General features: G+C 42.6%; 1 protein-coding gene across 1 annotated transcript in view; it reads right to left on the minus strand.

The window, feature by feature from the left end:
- dnajc13 (DnaJ heat shock protein family (Hsp40) member C13) overlaps positions 1-20,284 on the minus strand; it is a 38,087-nt gene that overhangs the window by 15,827 nt on the left and 1,976 nt on the right. Inside the window, exons 2-22 of the mRNA XM_016539024.1 lie at positions 12,852-12,927; positions 11,547-11,696; positions 11,306-11,347; positions 10,444-10,644; positions 10,152-10,358; positions 9,974-10,069; positions 8,813-8,904; positions 8,574-8,740; positions 7,400-7,479; positions 7,145-7,314; positions 6,468-6,567; positions 6,282-6,389; positions 6,050-6,205; positions 4,716-4,772; positions 4,519-4,640; positions 4,375-4,450; positions 4,202-4,297; positions 2,840-2,980; positions 675-692; positions 253-335; positions 22-175 (exon numbers count right to left, since the gene is read on the minus strand). Of these exons, the coding sequence (XP_016394510.1) occupies positions 22-175; positions 253-335; positions 675-692; positions 2,840-2,980; positions 4,202-4,297; positions 4,375-4,450; positions 4,519-4,640; positions 4,716-4,772; positions 6,050-6,205; positions 6,282-6,389; positions 6,468-6,567; positions 7,145-7,314; positions 7,400-7,479; positions 8,574-8,740; positions 8,813-8,904; positions 9,974-10,069; positions 10,152-10,358; positions 10,444-10,644; positions 11,306-11,347; positions 11,547-11,696; positions 12,852-12,927 (2,392 nt within the window). The remainder of the gene's footprint in view (positions 1-21; positions 176-252; positions 336-674; positions 693-2,839; positions 2,981-4,201; positions 4,298-4,374; positions 4,451-4,518; positions 4,641-4,715; positions 4,773-6,049; positions 6,206-6,281; positions 6,390-6,467; positions 6,568-7,144; positions 7,315-7,399; positions 7,480-8,573; positions 8,741-8,812; positions 8,905-9,973; positions 10,070-10,151; positions 10,359-10,443; positions 10,645-11,305; positions 11,348-11,546; positions 11,697-12,851; positions 12,928-20,284) is intronic.

A 20,284-nucleotide genomic window follows, 5' to 3' on the forward strand; every position in this document is an offset into this window, starting at 1 on the left:
TTTCTGATGTGAAGCGCAGACCTCGAACTCCTGGTGGTTCCAGGAGATGACGCTAGCGCTGCCGAGCTCGCGGTCCACACCGAAGGAGCGCATCTCTGCCTCCAGAGCGTCCCGCAGCTCCTCGCGCGTCTTCAGGTTCCAGATCAGGTTAGAGCGAGCGTGATCCAGCTGGAACCTGCACACAAGCACGAGCGTCACACACTCTGATAACCCCACGCACAGAACTCACATTCATTAAAGCAGCTCGTTTACTTGTAGTAGAAAAGCTCCCAGTTGGACTCGATCTTGATCCGCTGCCGTCTCTTCCTCAGGATGACCGGCCTCTGGTTTGCGTTCTGCAATCAGTGACACAGAACGAATCAAGCGGCTCTCGGTCAATCTCTACAGCATGTTCTGCATATAATGTTGGTTTAAGAGACAAATACAGCTATTATGGGATGTAAGGATAATGCTGACGACGCCAGAGCTGTGAAATGATCAACACGTGATATAAAGTTACGATCCTGCTCTAAAAACTGAAGAGAGACATGATGCCAACTGATCTAATACAGTCAGTGTGCAACAGCTACGAGACAGCAGAACGAAAACACACACGTTACATGAGACAGAGTGACTGACATGAGAAAGGGAGGAGCTAACAGAGAGAGAGGCTCTGATTGGATAAAACTACTCACCAGGTTATTCCTGTCCTGCTGCATTGATTGACAGCAGAAACCACAATAAGAGCCGATGGGGGGGCAGAGATAAGAGAGGTTATTGGTCCTGAGGTCAACCAATCACACCAGCCGTTTCTAATGAACACTGTGAATCTCAATGAAGCTGGCTTTTGGTGGCAGGTGCGTGAATTTGCGTGATTGGAGGCTCAAGAGCAAAGAAACGATGATGATGATTGTGTAGCTCATGCTCATGATACCAAAGCTGTGCCTTCATCTGCAGCTCATGCTTCACATCAACAAATCATGTCAGCTTGGGTTTACGATGGAGATTAGATGACATCAATGAATGCAAATCTCAAAATAAATATCCTTTTTTTATACTGTACATTATGATTTGATGCCTAAATTCATGCACTTAAAACTATAGATAGGGTTGGGTATCGTTTGGGTTTTTTTCGATACCGGTGCCAAAACGATACTTTTAAAACGGTTCCGGTGCCTAAACGGTGCCTGAACCGATACTTATTAAAAAATTAAAAAATAAAAAATCCCCCCAAAAAATTATGGATTGGCCATTAGAATAGAAATAGAATAGAGAGTGCTAGAGTTAGAGGGTCAAAATGAAGAAGAAAGAGATGTGTTTTCAGCCGTTTCTTGAAAATATCAAGGACTCAGCTGCTTGGATTGAGCTGGGCAGGTCATTCCACCAGGAGGGAACAGTTAATGTAGAAGTCCATGAAAGTTTTATCATAGGTAGAATGCAAAATGTTTCAATACAAGCATTTCAGTCAAATGTAATTTATGCAATATTTCAAACCTTTAACCCACTTGGGAAAATCAACCCATAGCAACAGTTTAAAAGTATCCCAATTTTGTGGAAAAAACCGCGGACTTGGCAACCCTGCATCCAACAAGAGCTACCGGAGTCAGATTTGACTGATCACAGGTCGAGAATAAGAAGAGATGACTGACAAGAACATGCTGGAGTATTTGCTGCTCAACAGATCCTGAGCTCATTTGAGTAAACAGAACATATAAACGTTTTTGAATGATAAAACAAAGACAATAAACACTTGACTGCGACAATATAGTTTATCTGTGTTATTCAAGCCATCTCTGGTATTTTCATAATTAAGTATATTTATAATCCATTGCTAATCGATGTAGTAGCCTATGGAACATATTTTCTGCCTCATTCTGTGACAAGAAGCCTCATCAGATCACAAAAGGAAGCATTTGACTGGTGTTGTGGAGTAAAAAGGTTATACTTTTCTCTTTTGTTGGACAACAGGTTTAGAAATGTGAATGCAAGGGAGGTTTAGCTTTAGGCATTTTAATTTAAGCATGTTTAGCTTAGTTAACGGAAGGCTACCTGCTGGCATCAGAGCAAGTGTAATTACTGCATTCACGCGCTCCTCGGATGCTCTCATTTCCCGAGTTGTGCTTTTAAGTCGGAATGTGAAAACAACATGGACACTCTCGGTACTACAAAGATGTGTTGGATTTGTATTATTAGACGGGAAATTATTTTTCACGTGCGGTGCCAGTGATGATGCTTCTTACGTCCGTTTCGGAGAACCAGAGGACAAATATTTCAATCGATCGCTCAGGCATGGCATCTGCGTTTGATTCGGTTCTAGTACATACCGGTTACATAGGTACCGGTGCCATATTGGTACCCAACCCTAATTATAGACTAAAAATTGTTTTATCAATCAATAGCCTATATATTATATGGACAGAAAAAAATGGCATATAATTATGACAACATTAATTGATCAGCTTACTGGCACTGACTGGAATTTTATCCATTTTATTTTAATCAGTGTGTCCCTATTTTAGCCGTGAGATGACGAGCAGTGCTATCAGATACAGAAACAGGCACAGTGAAGGTCTGCAAATGTTTAGCTGGCTACAAGGACTTCATCAGATCTCGAGCAAGCCATGTTTGAGCGTTTATTAGTAAAGACCAGAGACAGAAGATCAGAGAAACCCAACAGAGCCTGTGTTCAAAACGCATCACACATAAAGAGCTGTCTGAACAGCATCCACAAACAGACCAGCAAAATGAGAAACAGCCCAGCTCTTGCAGTGTTAACATGCCTAGCCTTTACAAACCCGCTGGAAGCCGCAGCCAACAGCACAAACCTGACACAGAGCAGAGAGAGGCAGACGGCGCTCACCTCCTTCTGAGCAATGCCCATCTTATCTCTCCAGTGCAGCAGCACGATGTCAGCCTTCTCTTTGGCGAACTTCTCCACCTCTTTAGCAGCTTTACCCGCGATACGCTGCCACTCCGGGACTTTATTCCTGCCAAACTGGTCCTGCAAAAAAACATTACTAATGGATTGATGTGTATTAAAGGTGCAGTATGTAATACTGACAGCTGGAGCATGAAATGAGCAATGCAAATCAATCGGTCCAAATTCATAATATTGGAGAGCGTTGTGTCTCCTGCTCCGACTCGACGCTCCCGCAGGTTGCCAGATTGAGGACATGCAACAAGAACGAGTTGATTTAACTGTGTTTAATATTGCTCTGGTCATAGAGATTTTTAGGTGGATGCCGAGGCTTTTTAGGTCGGGTAGAATCTGCGATCTCTGACCCAGTTCATTTGCTGGCTTCCACGTCTGCAGTACGCTGTTTTTTCCCCACCACTGGCATCCCAAAGTGTCAAAAACTGGCAGGAGGCGGAGTCACACAGACCAAACAAAAACAGACATTCTGACAAGGAACGCACATTTCAAAGTAACTGGCTGTAGAAATAAATGTGAACTTGGCATGTTTCCTAAATTTTGAGCTGTTTAGCTGTTCATAAAGTGTTTGTTTTTTTCAGACTACTGGAAAGAAAATATCCAAAATACAATTTTTTTTATATACACAAGTATTTATTTTATTGCACTTTATCGATTTGCGCCTGTAGATTTAATTTCTAATCCATATCTTTAAAGAGTTTTTTTCTCGTACAAACACCAAACTCTACAGTTTTATTCCTCTCTGTATTCTGAAGGTTTGTTCATATTTCATTCACACTGATTTAAACAACATTTTAATCCTAAAACCTTGGTGAAAATGTGTTTATTTTTCGGTCTGTTGACAGTATTTTCTGATTTATGAAGTAATAAAAACAAGAAAATGTATATTAGAGCATATTTAATTAGAGAATACCTCATTTGCATATTTAAACGTAACATTTCAGGAAACTTGCAATACACAAAATGTTTGCAATTCTTAAAGTAATCAATATATTGGAGCAGTATGGTGAGACTGTTTATCAGTATATATAAAGCACATATTCTGCATCGCTAATCCTACCCAATACCTTAACAACCAATACCCAATAACTTAATTACATTACTAACTATTAATAAGCAGCAAATTAGGAGTTTTACGGAGACAAAAGTCATAGTTAATGGTTAATAGTGAGAACTGGACCTTAAAACAAAGTGTGACCGGTGAGATTAGTTAAAAGTTTACCCGATTCATACTATATTTGCTTAAAAGAGGAGATCTGAGAATAAGGCTAGCAGGCTAGTCGCTCGTACCGTGGCGATCTTGACGTTGTCACGTATGTGCATCCTATCGACGTCCTTCTCAGGCACGGGATCAGAGCTGTCCAGATACGCCAGCAGACCGGTGGGCTGAAAGACAGACAACGATTGAGGATTTCAGTGCTACTCTTAGAAGAAAAGCACTCGTGAATGTACAGTCCGCTCACCAGGATCCTCTTGAGCAGGTTCAAGGCCGTGGAGTTTTCTGCCGTCCACAAACCCACCAGATGACGACTCAGCTGCCTGCGTGTGAGAAGACAGTGATTAGCAGTGCGTTACAGTGTGAGATCGTCAGTCTGAGCTGAACTGACCTGTTGGTGAGCATCCGCTGGTCAGCGCTGATGGTGAACATGGAGGTGTGCAGGTGTCTGGGTAGAGCTCCTTCACTCAAAGCCAGCTCCTGCATCTTACTAGCGATCTCCTTATCTCCCTCCTGACAGACGACACGCTCGGATCAGACACAGAGAGAAACACACAGACACGCTGCAGGAACAAGGGCAGGACTCACCTCAATGATGGCCTTCATGATCAGACCCGCGCCTTTGACGATGGCCATAGAGGGATGCTGTGAGAGAAGGACCAAATACACGACTGTTCAAAATAAATGAATGCTTTTATTCATCAAGGATGCATTAAAGGGATAGTTCAGCCAAAATCAGCCCGATTTACTCCGCCACAAGCCATCCTAGGTGTGTATGACTTTCTTCTTTCAGATGAATACAATCAGAGTTATATTAAAAACTCTCCTGGCTCTTCCAAGCTTTATAATGGCAGTGAATGGGTGCCTACGCCTGCGTCATCCGCCGGAACGCCCCTCTCTCGTGAAGTGTGAACGACAGTCAGCGGAAGCTAGAGATTACTGTTTATAAAGATGTAAATATGGATATTTGTGTTACACAAACGCATCGATTCGCTTCAGAAGGCCTTTATTCACCCCCGGAGCCGTGTGGAGCACTTTTAATGATGGATGCACGCACTTTATTGGGCTTCAAAATCTCAACACCCATTCACTGCCATTATAAAGCTTGGAAGAGCCAGGAGAGTTTTTAATATAACTCTGATTGGATTCGTCTGAAAGAAGAAAGTCATACACACCTAGAATGACTCGAGGGTGAGTAAATCATGGGGTCATGTTAATTTTTGGCTGAACTGTGCCTTTAACTTGATCAAAAGTGACAGTGAAGATATTTATAATGTTACAAAAGATTTCTATTTCAAATAAAAGCTGTTGTTAAAATATTTATTTGTAATATAAACATGTATATAGACAACCCAGAAAAGAAAAAAAAAATCACTGAGAAAAAAAAGCCATTTCTAACAATCCATTGAATATTTGCAGGTTCAATACAAATACTGAATGAATCCTAGATGTATAAATAGTGGACAGGAGCACAACCAGTCAATTCATACATCTCAGTGACCCAGAAATAATGAAATATGACCAAGAGATTACAGAGAGAGAGAGAGAGCAGGCGTAAAGCATTTAAACAAAAAAAAGAGGAAATGTAAAGATTATCTTAAAATGGTTTCAAACTAACCCAAAGGAGGGACAGATGGACAGAAATGAGAAAGAAAAGGGGCACACTGAGATATATGGAATATTATTTCACTTTTTTTACTGTATTTCTGATCAAATAAATGCGGCCTTTTTTGAGCAGAAGAGACTACTGAGCAATATCTGACCCCTGACCTGGAAGAGTTTGAAGAGCGTCCGTCCGTCGGAGGCCACCATCTCCAGCAGCATGTCGAACTGCTGGCCCTCGGTGGTCTCGCTGTAAGGAGCGTTTTTACTGTATTTTCATCAAATAAACGCAGCCTTTTGAGCAATATCTGACCCCTGACCTGGAAGAGTTTGAAGAGCGTCCGTCCGTCGGAGGCCACCATCTCCAGCAGCATGTCGAACTGCTGGCCCTCGGTGGTCTCGCTGTAAGGAGCGCAGAGGGCAAAGGTCAGGAAGTCCAGCAGCGAGCTGATCACCAGCGCTCCTGTGCCGTGCTCCTGATGAAAGATAAACACACTGAGTGACCTTCATCACTCCACCGTCATCACGCTGCTCTACAGGCCTGAGACGCACCACGTTACTGATGAACTTCTCCAGCAGGTTCTCCAGGAACTTCTTAGAGGAGAGCAGAGAGGCTTTGTTCAGCTGCTCCTGCCGCAGGTCGTAGTCATCGTGCATCGGCTGCAGAAACACACAGGCCATGTGTTACGATGCAGACGTTAATGTGAACCTAGAGGAGGTTCAGCGAGCTTCACTTACACACATGAGAGCACACAGCGTGTCTATAGCTGCATGCGTCACGCCGTTGTGGTTTCTCTTCAGTGCTTTAACAGTTTTCACTCCCAACTTCTCTCTAAACCTGAAATACAACCCCAAAACTAATTGTAAAAATAATGTTAAAATATTTATTTGTAATATAAACATGTATATAGACAACCCAGAAAAGAAAAAAAAAATCACTGAGAAAAAAAAGCCATTTCTAACAATCCATTGAATATTTGCAGGTTCAATACAAATACTGAATGAATCCTAGATGTATAAATAGTGGACAGGAGCACAACCAGTCAATTCATACATCTCAGTGACCCAGAAATAATGAAATATGACCAAGAGATTACAGAGAGAGAGAGAGAGCAGGCGTAAAGCATTTAAACAAAAAAAAGAGGAAATGTAAAGATTATCTTAAAATGGTTTCAAACTAACCCAAAGGAGGGACAGATGGACAGAAATGAGAAAGAAAAGGGGCACACTGAGATATATGGACTAATATTTACATTGCGGCTTCGAGTCCACCCATGGGACCAGACCTTAAAACAACAGAGCGGTTTTATTAAACCCAGACAAAACCTGTGCGGTTCAAGAGAAGGACAGTGCAGAATAACAGTGAGTGTGAACTGGAGGACTGATGTGCTGTGTGTTAGGACGGAGGCCTGTACTTTGGCAGCTGTGTGAAGGCCTGGAATCCGGCTTTGGACGCCACCAGACGCCTGAGGGCCTGGAACTGGGCCTCCAGCTCAGAGTTGGGCCCCGGCAGCTCCACATCTTGAGATAAGAGCGCCAGGATGGCATTGCTGATCAGTTTCTCTTTGTTCTCTGAGAAAAGACCCTACAGAGAAAGAACGGAGAGATAATGTGAATTAAAATAAAAACATGAAAACACTGACCCCACAGGACAGAAATGAAGCACTCACGTCTTGAGTGACGGCGTGTATTACTCCACTGTAAGAGATGTTGACGTTAAATCTGAACACTGCATCTGCAAAATTACAATCTACAAGAAAGAACAACAAACAGAACAAAGTTACTCGAGTTTACAACCAAAATGAAAACCATTGACAAATTATTTTCTTTTTTTATTGAATGGATTATTTACATCTCACACAAATTACTTCAATATAAATGAGTTATTTTAGTTTTTAGTATGTTTTCATTTTTGAATAACATAATATAGATGCATCATATCTTTCATTTTTGGGGTCAGTAAGATTTTTTTAATATTTCAGAAAGAAGTCTCTTCTGTTCAGCAAGGCTGCATTTATTTGATCAGAAATACAGTAAAAACTGTGAAATATTATTACAGTTTAAAACAGCTGTTTTCTATGTGAATATCTGTTAAACTGTAATGCATTTCTGTGATGCGCAGCTGTATTTTCAGCATCATTACTCCAGTCTTCAGTGTCACATGATCTTCAGAAATCATTCTAATATGCTGATTTGCTGCTCAAGAAACATTTCTGATTATTATCAATGTTGAAAACAGTTGTGCTGCACAATATTTCTGTGGAAACTGTGATACATTTTATTTTTCAGGATTCACAGGTGAACAGAAAGATCAAAAGAACAGCATTTATTTGAAATAGAAATCGACTGTAACATTATAAATGTCTTTACTGTCACTTTTGATCCGTTTAATGCGCTCTTGATGAATAAAAGTATTAATGGAAAAAAATCTTACTGACCCCAAACTTTTAAATGGTACTGTATACACATATATACACAAACATTATCATGGTTAGAAGATGATTATCATTCCTCAGCCCTTCTACTATTAACTCCTACAGATATTGTATTAAGAGGTAAATTCAGTGTGAACTTGATCTAAGGTTTGTTTAAGTTCACTGTGCTGCTCTCTCAGCAGAGGCTTTTTACTAATATTAGCTGAAAAACCATCATATTGACCGGCGGAGCAAAGAACAGGACATTTATGAGAACTAGAAATCTAATCTCCTGCTCCACAGCATGAAAGATCCTGCAGCAGTCAGAGGACAAGAAGATCAGATTCTATCACTGAGCACCGGTTACTTTATATCATAGAAGAACACAGAGTTTAATGTGAGAAGCATGATGAGCTGATAATGGACGCACTGGGAGGAGCAGCGAGGAAGCGCAGGTGCAGGCTCTCCACCTCCTCATCCACAGGCATGCTGAGGAGGCCCCAGCGCTGGCCCCTTTGTGTGGGGGCCATCTTCACACACACGTCCCTGTTCCCCGACGCCCGCACGCTGTCCAGCAGACTCGCCAGCAGAGAGTCCCTGCAGACACACACATCGTCAGACTCTGATATAACCAGCAGAACCACACAGGAGCTATCGCTGAGGCGCTACCTTTCTGTGGAGCAGTACTTGCGTATCTGACCGCGGATGAACTCGACGGTGAACACCTGAGGATTGTCTGTGTCACAGATCAGAGCGAACACCTGCACACACGCACACACACACACACACATTCTGATTATACAAACATAAACACTATATTCCATATATAAAGTTTTATTTCTAATGCAATTCTCATCTTAAATATGTGGCCAAAATATACAACGTCAAATTATGCCATTATCAGTTCATGCTATCTTAAAGAAGTGGCATCACACGCAGCCTGCACTTATTCCACAATCCAAACCCTATTCTATAACTTCTGCCCAACAACGTTTCTCATCGGATGAGCAGTTTTGCTCTGAAATATATCAGATTACTGAAGTAAAACGCATTGTTAATCGCTATTCACTATGGAAGTGAATAAAATAAAACAAAAAAATATATTTTATCTCTTTATCTCACAATTGTTACTTTTTTCTTGCAACTGCAATTTCTCACAATTCAGACCTTTGTTCTCAGAATTGCTCATTTATATCTCCGAATTCTGAGTTTATATCTTAGAATTGGACAGAAAAAGAGTCCGACCTGTAAGATATAAAGCATATTTCTGAGTGGAGTAGTCCCAATACTCTTAATGATTTCAGACCAGTTGCTCTTACATCAATTTGAATAAAAACCCTTGAAAAAGTGGTAAGGGAAGAAATGAAGGAAAACTGAACATACACTTGACCACATAGAGGAGTAGAGGACGCCACAGTTAGGTTATTGAATTAACTTGCTAAACACTTGGAGGGTAATGCGTCTCATGCTATGCTTTTATTCGTTGATTTTTCATCTGCTTTTAATGCAATCCAACCCTATGTTCTACCTGAAAGGCTTTTAGAACAGTTTACAATTTAGTAACAATATTGTGGGCTGGATTCTTGATGTTTTAACTAACAGGACTCAGAGAGTACGGGTACATGGCACCCTGTCTGACTAAGTTTGTTCCTCTACTATTGATTCTCTACACACACGTGTGTCAGAGTAAGAGGGAAACAGGACTATTTTAAAGTATGCAGATGACACTGTTATTGTTAGTGAGCTTCTAATTTGACAGTTATACATTTTAAATGTAGCGTTGTTTCACCAGACCATGTGTTTCTTGAAATCACTTGTGATCAGACAGACCTCTCCGAAGGGCTTGAGGGTGACGATGTTGTAAGAGGCAGGGTCTCGCTCCACCAGACACGTCTCTGTGAGCGCCAGGATCCTCCTCACAGGCTCCTGAGACCAACACAACCACGAGCATGCATCAGATCCACCCCACACACACCAGAAAGCCCATCAGGTGCAGAGCTGATCTTACCGTGTGCCGCGGCGTGATCTTCTGCACGATGAACTCGGTCAGTGAGGTGATGCACTCGTCCGAACCGTACTTCCCCAGACGCTCGCCAAGGAAGCCCTCGAACGCCAGAAGCTCCTTACGCAGGCGCAGCGTGATGCCGATGAAGCTCCCGGCGTGTTCGATCGCACTGCGAATGATCTCGTCACGGTGCTCGGACGCAAACAGATGCTGGAGTGAGAGAGAGTGAGAGAGAGGAGGTGAGTTCTGAGTGAATCACAGGTCACTCTGTGCTGAATCAGGACTGAACACACACCAGTCTGCCGAAGCCTCCATACAGCACACAGAAGCCTCCCTGATAGTCGGAGAGCTCGGCGAAGCCCTCCACGCAGCGGTAGTCGTACGAGCAGATCACGCGGTTGCTCTGAGGGTCGATCTGATCGATGCCTCCCGGCGTGACCTCCAAACACACGCTCCTCCGCGCGTCGCTCCAGTGATGCTTGAAGCAGTTATAGCGCTGAGGAAACATGCAACACTCACTCAACAAGAGCTTCAAAACGAGAAGACCACGGCTATTAAAGGCTGTGATTAAAATGTTGACTTACTCATTAATTAATCTAATCACAAATTATTTATGCACTTTTATATTATGCACATCAATTTGTGGTGAGAAATTACCCTCAAAAGTCAATTAAAGTCATTACTGTGTTAGATGAGAAAAGCATTGTATGGACATTACAAAAAGTAGCTTTATTAAGACATTTTGATTCAACATTACATAAATAATGATAATAAATGGGTATTAATGTTTTTTTTTAAATGAATACTGAAATATGAAATCATTATACTGTAAATATGAAACTAAAAGCACCAGTAGGTGGCAGTGAGTGAGTCATTGAATCATTGACTCACTCGATTCATTTAAACCCATGGATTCATTCAGAAACGAATCACCGCTGTGTGTCGATCAGAGACGCTCAACAGTTCTGCTGTGGCTTTGATTGGAACTACTTTCATTGACAATTGAGCGAAACAGACAATATTGTGTCTAAAATGTAGCACAACATTAACTTCTTGTTTACTGAACTGTTGTGTAAATGTGCAGATATTGTGGAGAAACAGCACTCTCGCTGGTGTGATATCGCTAAACTACATCATATGATTTTTTTAATACTCACTCTTCCAGTGATTTTTCCCTCTGAGAAGTCTGTTCTGAACCTCTGTGGAGGAGAGAGAGAGACAGCATCAGACCAAACCATGCTTTAAAGAGACGGTCTGGGTCACGGTGATGAAGCCTGTCATGACCCGATGAAGATCCTCCAATGAGAGAAGATGTGCAATGACCCGAGACACAGGACTCCTTTAATAAAGCATGTTCCATCATTTCCCAGCATGTCATCACAGAGCAGTATTCCTCACCAGTGCTTCTGTTAGCAGCTCTGTGCGATGCTCAGTGGAAAACTTCAGTGTTTCGGACTTCTTCCCGCTGCCCTTGCGGAAAGTGAGGTTGAACTCGGTTCCCTGGCCTTTACCGACCGGAGCGATGCCGCAGATATCACCGTAGGGCCACTGCAGAGCCACGAGAAACACAGTATTACACAGCATTTACAACAGATTTAACTTCCTTAATGTGGCGTATCGTGAAGCATTTTCAAAGGGAAATGACTGGATCATGAAAGGGCTTCAATAACACTATTGATAGTGTTCACGTGACGTCACACAAAACAAGGCTTTCCTCCGCTGACCGCCAGTCATTTCTATGAGGACTGCAGTAATGTAGTAAGACAGTGATGTTTAAAGGCCAAATACAGTACACACCTTATTGATGATGCAGACTTTGCACAGGCAAGCAGATGAACCCAGAATATAAAGGCAATGCGCAAAGTTTAATATTAAATGTTTTCCCATAGAAAACCATTATAAAGAAGATGCTTAACCATTCAGCGCATTGCGTTCATATTCCGAGCTCATTTGCTTGCCTGCATAACGCACGCATCATCAATAAGGTTTGATCTTGAGCACTTTAAGTGTTTTCACATGAAACGTTTTAGAACGTCCCGCTGTTTTTAGTGATTGAGATTGCGACAGGTGCTTTATATGGATTGCTAATGGCCAAAACTTGCATTTTGTTCACGTGTCTTTGTTTTATTCTTTTGAGAGCTGATCTAAATATTTGTGGATTGGAACGGACAGAAAGTCGACAGTCTTGTGCTGCAGTTCTCTGGATGTTTTGCCGCCAGGTCTTCGAGCCGGTCACGTGACTGAAAACTATCACTTGGTTGAGATTATTCTCCTGTGCTCATATGGCCTTAGTTATGTCAGAAGTTTAGTATTATTTTAAAAAGTAAATAAATTGTTTATACTTTATATAAATATTTTTAACAGAGGCAATAGAATATGTGCAGAGGTTTTGTTTGCATAACAAGAGTTGTTGATGTTATTAATATAACAGCAACAGATCATATTAATAATATCATTATTATTATTATTAATAATAATAATAATTTGTATTACCATTATCATAAACAACAATAATGAAAACAACAAATATACTTGTCATCAATAATATAAAACAAAAATACATTTATATTTAATAAAAATATAAAACATAATACATCACTATTATTATTTATTTTATAATTATAATTATGTAAATGACACATGCACACATATTGTACTGTAAGCACACATCACAGCAGGCTTGAGTCTGAGCACATGCAGTACCTGGTTAGTCACTTCTAGTGTGGTGGGATTGTATGTGGTGATGCCATGAGTTCCCACGGAGAAAACACGCTTGTACCTGCACAAACACAACCACTCAATCAAACCCTGAGATTAGATTATTTTTTTTAATGTCATATATTGCATATAATTTAGTATCATAATTGGTTTCAAAACTGGACCGCCATCTACTGCATTATCTACTGTCCTGGAGAACAGAGCGAGACCTGTCGTAATCAGACATCAGAAACCAGACATGGTCAATAATGACATTGTTTTCTGTCTGTGTCCAAAAATGCTGCGCGCAGACGGTCTGGAAATAACGGCTGCAGTAATTAGACAGGAGTGTGTTTGTGAGAGAGCAGGAGGAGAAAGAGAAGCACATGATCACTGTGTTCATCCACAGAGCCAGACCTGCGGAGTCAATCAGAGATGAAACTCCTCTCAGCAGCAGCATCTTCATCGGTCAGATGTTCTCAGCACACACACCTGTGTCACACCTTCCTCTTCACAAACACACCGACAGACCACAGCTGTCTAATGAGTCCGGATGGACTTCTGGGATAATCAGACAAAGCTTCATATATAGAGCCACAGGTTTCATGAAATGTACAATGATAAACTCAGACCTCTAAACTAGGGCTGCTCCGATTGATCGGCCGATAATGTCTTAGGAAGTTTGATCGGCGGTCTCTATAAAGGCCGATCTCACTTACAAAGTGATTTGAAAACTTTCTGTGAGGCGTAATTTCACAAACAGTGTGAGTGAATCACCGCGCTCTCTCTAAATGCGCAAATGGCTTCAGATCAGCACATCGCGTCTGCACTATAAGCGAGCTGCACAGTTCACACAGGAATTGTCACTTGCACAATCGAGGCAGTGTTGCATCGTCACTAAAGTTTATCATTTTCATTTATTTTTAATTCTTGCCAGTGTTTAAACCATTCAGCACTTGTGCGCTCTCCTGGAGACGGTGCGCTCATGCACACTCGCAGCACACACATGACGCCAGGTTCACACATACTCTTGCTTATATCTGTTACATTTAAACACGTCTGTGAAAGACTGTATTACTGTACTGTGTAAAAACAGAATCACAATGCTCAAAAAGCATTTTCAGTAACAAAAAACAGCCGCGGATCAGTAGCGGACCTGTACTGCACACGCACTGCACACACACTGCACACACACTGCTCACAGACTGCACACAGACTGCACACGCACTGCACACGCACTGCTCACAGACTGCACACGCACTGCACACAGACTGCACACGCACTGCACACAGACTGCACACGCACTGCACACAGACTGCACACGCACTGCACACAGACTGCACACGCACTGCACACAGACTGCACACGCACTGCACACAGACTGCACACGCACTGCACACAGACTGCACACGCACTGCACACAGACTGCACACGCACTGCACACAGACTGCACACGCACTGCACACAGACTGCACACGCACTGCACACAGACTGCACACGCACTGCACACAGACTGCACACGCACTGCACACAGACTGCACACGCACTGCACACAGACTGCACACGCACTGCACACGCACTGCACACAGACTGCACACGCACTGCACACGCACTGCACACAGACTGCACACGCACTGCACACGCACTGCACACAGACTGCACACGCACTGCACACGCACTGCACACAGACTGCACACGCACTGCACACGCACTGCACACAGACTGCACACGCACTGCACACGCACTGCACACAGACTGCACACGCACTGCACACGCACTGCACACAGACTGCACACGCACTGCACACGCACTGCACACAGACTGCACACGCACTGCACACGCACTGCACACAGACTGCACACGCACTGCACACGCACTGCACACACACTGCTCACAGACTGCACACGCACTGCACACGCACTGCACACAGACTGCACACGCACTGCACACGCACTGCACACACACTGCTCACAGACTGCACACGCACTGCACACGCACTGCACACAGACTGCACACGCACTGCACACGCACTGCACACACACTGCTCACAGACTGCACACAGACTGCACACGCACTGCACACACACTGCTCACAGACTGCACACAGACTGCACACGCACTGCACACACACTGCTCACAGACTGCACACAGACTGCACACGCACTGCACACACACTGCCATTTTCAGTAACAAAAAACAGCCGCGGATCAGTAGCGGACCTGTACTGCACACGCACTGCACACACACTGCTCACAGACTGCACACAGACTGCACACGCACTGCACACACACTGCTCACAGACTGCCAGACTGCACACGCACTGCACACGCACTGCACACGGAGTATGTGTGAACCTGGCATGAGGCCGCCTCACATGCAGCTCACCAAATCAGACTTGTGCTGTGTGTGAGCTATTGTGCAAAAAGAAGGCTTCAAAAATATCGGTATAGATGATCAGCCCAAAAAACAAACACAAACAAAAAAACAAAACTCACATTACCTCTCTCTCTCTCACTCTCACACACATTATCTCTCTCTCACACAAACACACTCTCGCTCGCTCTCACACACACACACACACACATCTCTCTCTCTCACACACACACACATTATCTCTCTCTCTCTCACACACACACACACACACACACACACACACACTCACAGCTGTGTGGCATTAATGGAGCAGGAGTGTGTTGAGCTGAGAAGAGCAGGAGAGTCTGAGACAACTGGAGCAGAAGAGACTGTCGGAGACGACATGAGACATGAGAAAACTCACATCTACACACACGAAACACTGCGATTCTGTCCAACTCACGTTTACATGAGAGTTATGAGTGTGTATTGAGTTTCCATTAGGCATATGGATGAAGCCTAATTTACAATGTCAACTTCAGTCCTCAGTCTGACATCAACAGAAACAAGAGATACTGAGTATACCAGAAACACCCAACGGAAACCACTGACGTCTTCCACCCACTAACATACTCGTCATTGTGTTATTACAAACAAACCGAACAAAAGACAGCTTAACAGGCAACACTCGTTTCACAGGCAGGAGGAAAAACATCAGCACTTTCACTGACACACACAGAAAGAGCCGACGTTTCTGATCCATGGACCAAGATGTCTTACAGCAGAACAAAACAAGAGAAGAGAAGTGGTAATATTCCCTTCTACAGAGCGTAGTGTCATAAACCCATAACAGAGAAGCCTGGCCTGTCAGCAGCTTAACCTCCTCAGGGTCTCATCTGGGAACCAAACGAGCGACCAGGCAAACACACACGCCACCGGTATGTGTGTGAAGGAGCATCAGTTACAAAATATTATAAAAACAAAACACACACAAAAAAAAAAAAAGAAAAAAAAAAGTCTGACATTATTCAGAAGCTGAATGGACGAGGTAGACGGAGGATTTGTGTCCTGCACTCATAATATGTGTGTGTGTTTACACTGACTGAACTGAGGAAAGCTTTCATCAGCATCTCATCTGCTACACAGCTGACAAACACAGATAAAAGCACGCAGGACGCTTTAACAGACAAGTATGGAAACATAGCAGTAATAACAGATATTACCGACATACATGATAACTGAGAACAACTGACTCGTGTGATTGTGTGTGTGTGTGTGTGTGGTGTGGGGTGTGTCTGTGTCTGTGCGTGTGCGCGCGTGTGTGAGTGTGAGTGAGTGTGTCTGTGTCTGTGTGCGCGTGTGAGTGAGTGTGTGAGTGTGAGTGAGTGTGTCTGTGCGCGTGTGAGTGAGAGTGAGTGTGTCTGTGTGTGTGTGCGCGTGAGTGAGTGTGTCTGTGCGTGTGTGCGCGTGTGCGCGTGTGTGCGAGTGTGAGTGAGTGTGTCTGTGTGTGAGTGTGTGTGTGTGTGCCGCTATCACTTCACAAACAAACACTTGCTTTACATTTCTGATTTGAGCTGGACTGGAAATTGGAAACTTGAGTCATAACACATTCTGCAAATATAGATGCTAGTATGACATTATTTCCAGTTAAAGGCACTCGACTTCTTTCTCTCTCTGACCTTGCAGAACAATAAACAGCCTGCTGAGAGCAGTCACAAGGCCGCTTAATTATTCATCATCTGTGGATTTTAACAACTTCCCTTCAACACACACACACACACACACTCACTCAGAATACTACACACGTCAGAAATGCACAACCGCACTTGGTGCACAACTTAACCTTTCCATGTGAAGCAAGGAGATTTTTATTTTTTTTTTTGGAAATTGTGTCAGATTCTTGCCTCATTATTTCATTAATAACGACTTTACACAATCAAAAATGCATAACAGCATTTGTAATTTCAGTGGTAATGACTAGGGGTGCTCCGATTGATCGGCTACTGATCACTATCGACCACCGATCACTATCGACCGATCTCAAGCTGATGACGCTTTGATGAGCTGATGAGGTTTGGCACCACATGCAGCGGCACCATCTCAGTCTCTGTCCGGCGCGGGTGAAATCATTATAATGATGAAGGTGAGGTACTTCTTTCTCAAAATACGCAAATGGCTTCAAATCACCACATCACGTCTGTCCATAAGCGAGCTGAATTGTCACTTGCATAATCGAGGCAGTGTCACATCGTCACTAAAGTTTATAAATTGCATTACTTTTTAATTCTTTCCAGTGTTACCCATTCAGCGCTCACACGCTCTCCTGGAGACTGAGCTCATGCACACTCGCAGTGCACACACATAACGGCAGGTTCACATTATTTTGCAGTGCGTATGTGGTGCGTATTTTTTCGGCGCTCATGTTAATGGATTAAAGCGTTCACTGCACACGGCTGCGGTCCGGCAGTGTGTTCAGGAGCGGTGCGTCTGCAGCAGAGCAGAGATCGTTTCAGCACCGAGTCTATGTTTGCTGCACTGCAAGCGCTGAATTAAAGTAACAGCGCATTGTTTGCGGTAAATATGAAAACGAAAATAAATGCATATAATTAAAGTATACTGTCTTTCACAGTCAACACATATGGCTTTGCTGGCTAGTTTTAAAGGAAAAGAGCACTTTTAGATAAACAAGGCAATAATAGATGCACTCGTGGAGGTAGTAAAACAAAGTTCTTTATGAACCGCAGGATTGCTTGTAATAAAGATTTCAATGCAAAAGAAAAGGCAGTAGAGCTGACTATTTCTGTCAATGGTAAGTTTGTGATAACGTAAGAAAAGTAGTTTAAATGTTTTGCCACTTGCTTGAGCAACTTAATATATAAATCTAGAAGTAAATGCAAAAGTAAAAAGCATTGAATAATGTATGAAAGATTGTACTACTGTACTGTGTAAAAAGAGACTTACAATGCTGAAAAATCATTTTCAGTAACAACGTTTGGATTTGAAATCAATATAATGGATAAATGTTGTGTTTGTTAAATGCGTATTATTAAAGTCTACTGTGTTTCACAGTCAACACATATCATGGCTTTTTAGCGAGGTTTAAAGGGAAAGAGCACTTTTAGATAAACAAGGCAATAATAGATGCACTCGTGGAGGTAGTAAAACAAAGTTCTTTATGAACCGCAGGATTGCTTGTAATAAAGATTTCAATGCAAAAGAAAAGGCAGTAGAGCTGACTATTTCTGTCAATGGTAAGTTTGTGATAACGTAAGAAAAGTAGTTTAAATGTTTTGCCACTTGCTTGAGCAACTTAATATATAAATCTACAGTAAATACAAAAGTAAAAAGCATTGAATGATGTGTTGCTTATATTTATTGTGTTTAAATATGTCTTTGAAAGATCGTATTACTGTACGGTGTAAAAAAAGAATTGCAATGCTGAAAAAGCATTTTCAGTGACAATGTTTGGATTTGAAATCAGAATAATGGATAAATGTTGAGTTTGTGGTAAACACGGATCAGTAGCGGACTCCTGTGTGAAAGCTGCTTCTCTCACAAGAGTGCCTAAGAGAGGAATTCACCACATTTTCGAAAAAATGAAATTCAGACCCTGAATAAATGTCTAAAAATCCTGATCGGAGCACCCCTAATAATGACTGGATTCCACTTGCTGAATGAAATACAGAACATCATGAAGTCATGTGACAACATAGCTTCAAAACAGTTTGAAATGCTTTTTGCATAATAATCTTTTTTGTATACTATTAAAAATACTAGGCAGTATACAGTGTATGATGTATATTATGCTGCACAGATTAGTACACATACAGCTACTGTATGTGAAGACACTGGATTAAAACAAGAAATGAAATCAGGAACTCAACACTGAGGTCAAGAAGTTCCAATGCTACAATCAAGCCTTGAGTTTTTGGCCACAGTCTGCAAACAGCACAACCTGACAAAAAGACAAGCATGCAATGTGAAACTGAGCCGTTCTCGGTTAACTGATATTGTCCAAAGCTCCATCATCAGCTCAGATGAGGTGAGAACACATGAGTGGGATCATTGCTCCAGAGGAATCAATCCTGGCTGCTCTCTGAATCACAGCAGATGACGTAACTGCGTGAAACACACAGCTGGAGGAATATCTTTACACGTCTAGTGCTGTGAAAGAAATCACAAAGTCTACAGCTTTACAACACGAACCAAATCTTCCAAACGAAACCTATAATTCTTCCAGTTTGGTTTTACTGTCTGGTGTGCTAGTGAAGAGTAATGCAGCACACAACACACACGCTCTCGAGTGAAGCGGAGATCAACAGCAGTGTGAGAGACCCACAGAGCAGCATACGGACCTCTGAAATCAGCTCAGCACAGTATAACACAGCTCTACAGAAGAGCAGAGCGGCTCAGTGGACGTGTCCGGGCTCGTTTTGCTTTCATTTCTGGCTTCTCTTTTCATTTTAACAGTTACATGACACACATGTGGTACTTTCCTTTTATTAGGAAACTGATACCTAAATAACTCTTCACATACTCTCACAGTCCCAGTGTTTCTGTCCACACAAAGAAAGTCAGGGGGGTCCAAAATAATTCTAAAACATTTTAGAAAGATCTACTTCTGTGTTTTCGTTGAATAAAGAAAGTCACACATGTTTGGATCGACATGAGGGTGAGCACATAACGTCAATTATTTTTGGCTGAACTCTCTTCACACTATCTACTACCGTCCTTCTGACGAAATCAGGCCACCATTTCAGAGCTGCTGTCAGTTGTTGCATAATTTACTCCACGTCTGTCGGAAATTAAGCTCTCAGAGCCATCCACATCGAGTCCAGCGGAGCGGACCAATAACAGACTTCCTCTGTGTGTGTGTGTGTGTGTGTGTGAGAGAGTGTGTGTGTGCGTGTGAGTGTGTGTGAGTGAGAATGTGTGTGTGTGTGTGTGTGTGTGTGTGCGAGAATGTGTGTGTGTGTGTGTGTGTGTGTGTGCGAGAATGTGTGTGTGTGTGTGTGTGTGTGTGTGCGAGAATGTGTGTGTGTGTGTGTGTGTGTGTGTGCGAGAATGTGTGTGTGTGTGTGTGTGTGT

Source organism: Sinocyclocheilus rhinocerous, unplaced genomic scaffold (genome assembly GCF_001515625.1).
Source record: "Sinocyclocheilus rhinocerous isolate Xijiao unplaced genomic scaffold, SAMN03320098_v1.1 scaffold2773, whole genome shotgun sequence".
Taxonomy (NCBI): Eukaryota; Metazoa; Chordata; class Actinopteri; order Cypriniformes; family Cyprinidae; genus Sinocyclocheilus; species Sinocyclocheilus rhinocerous.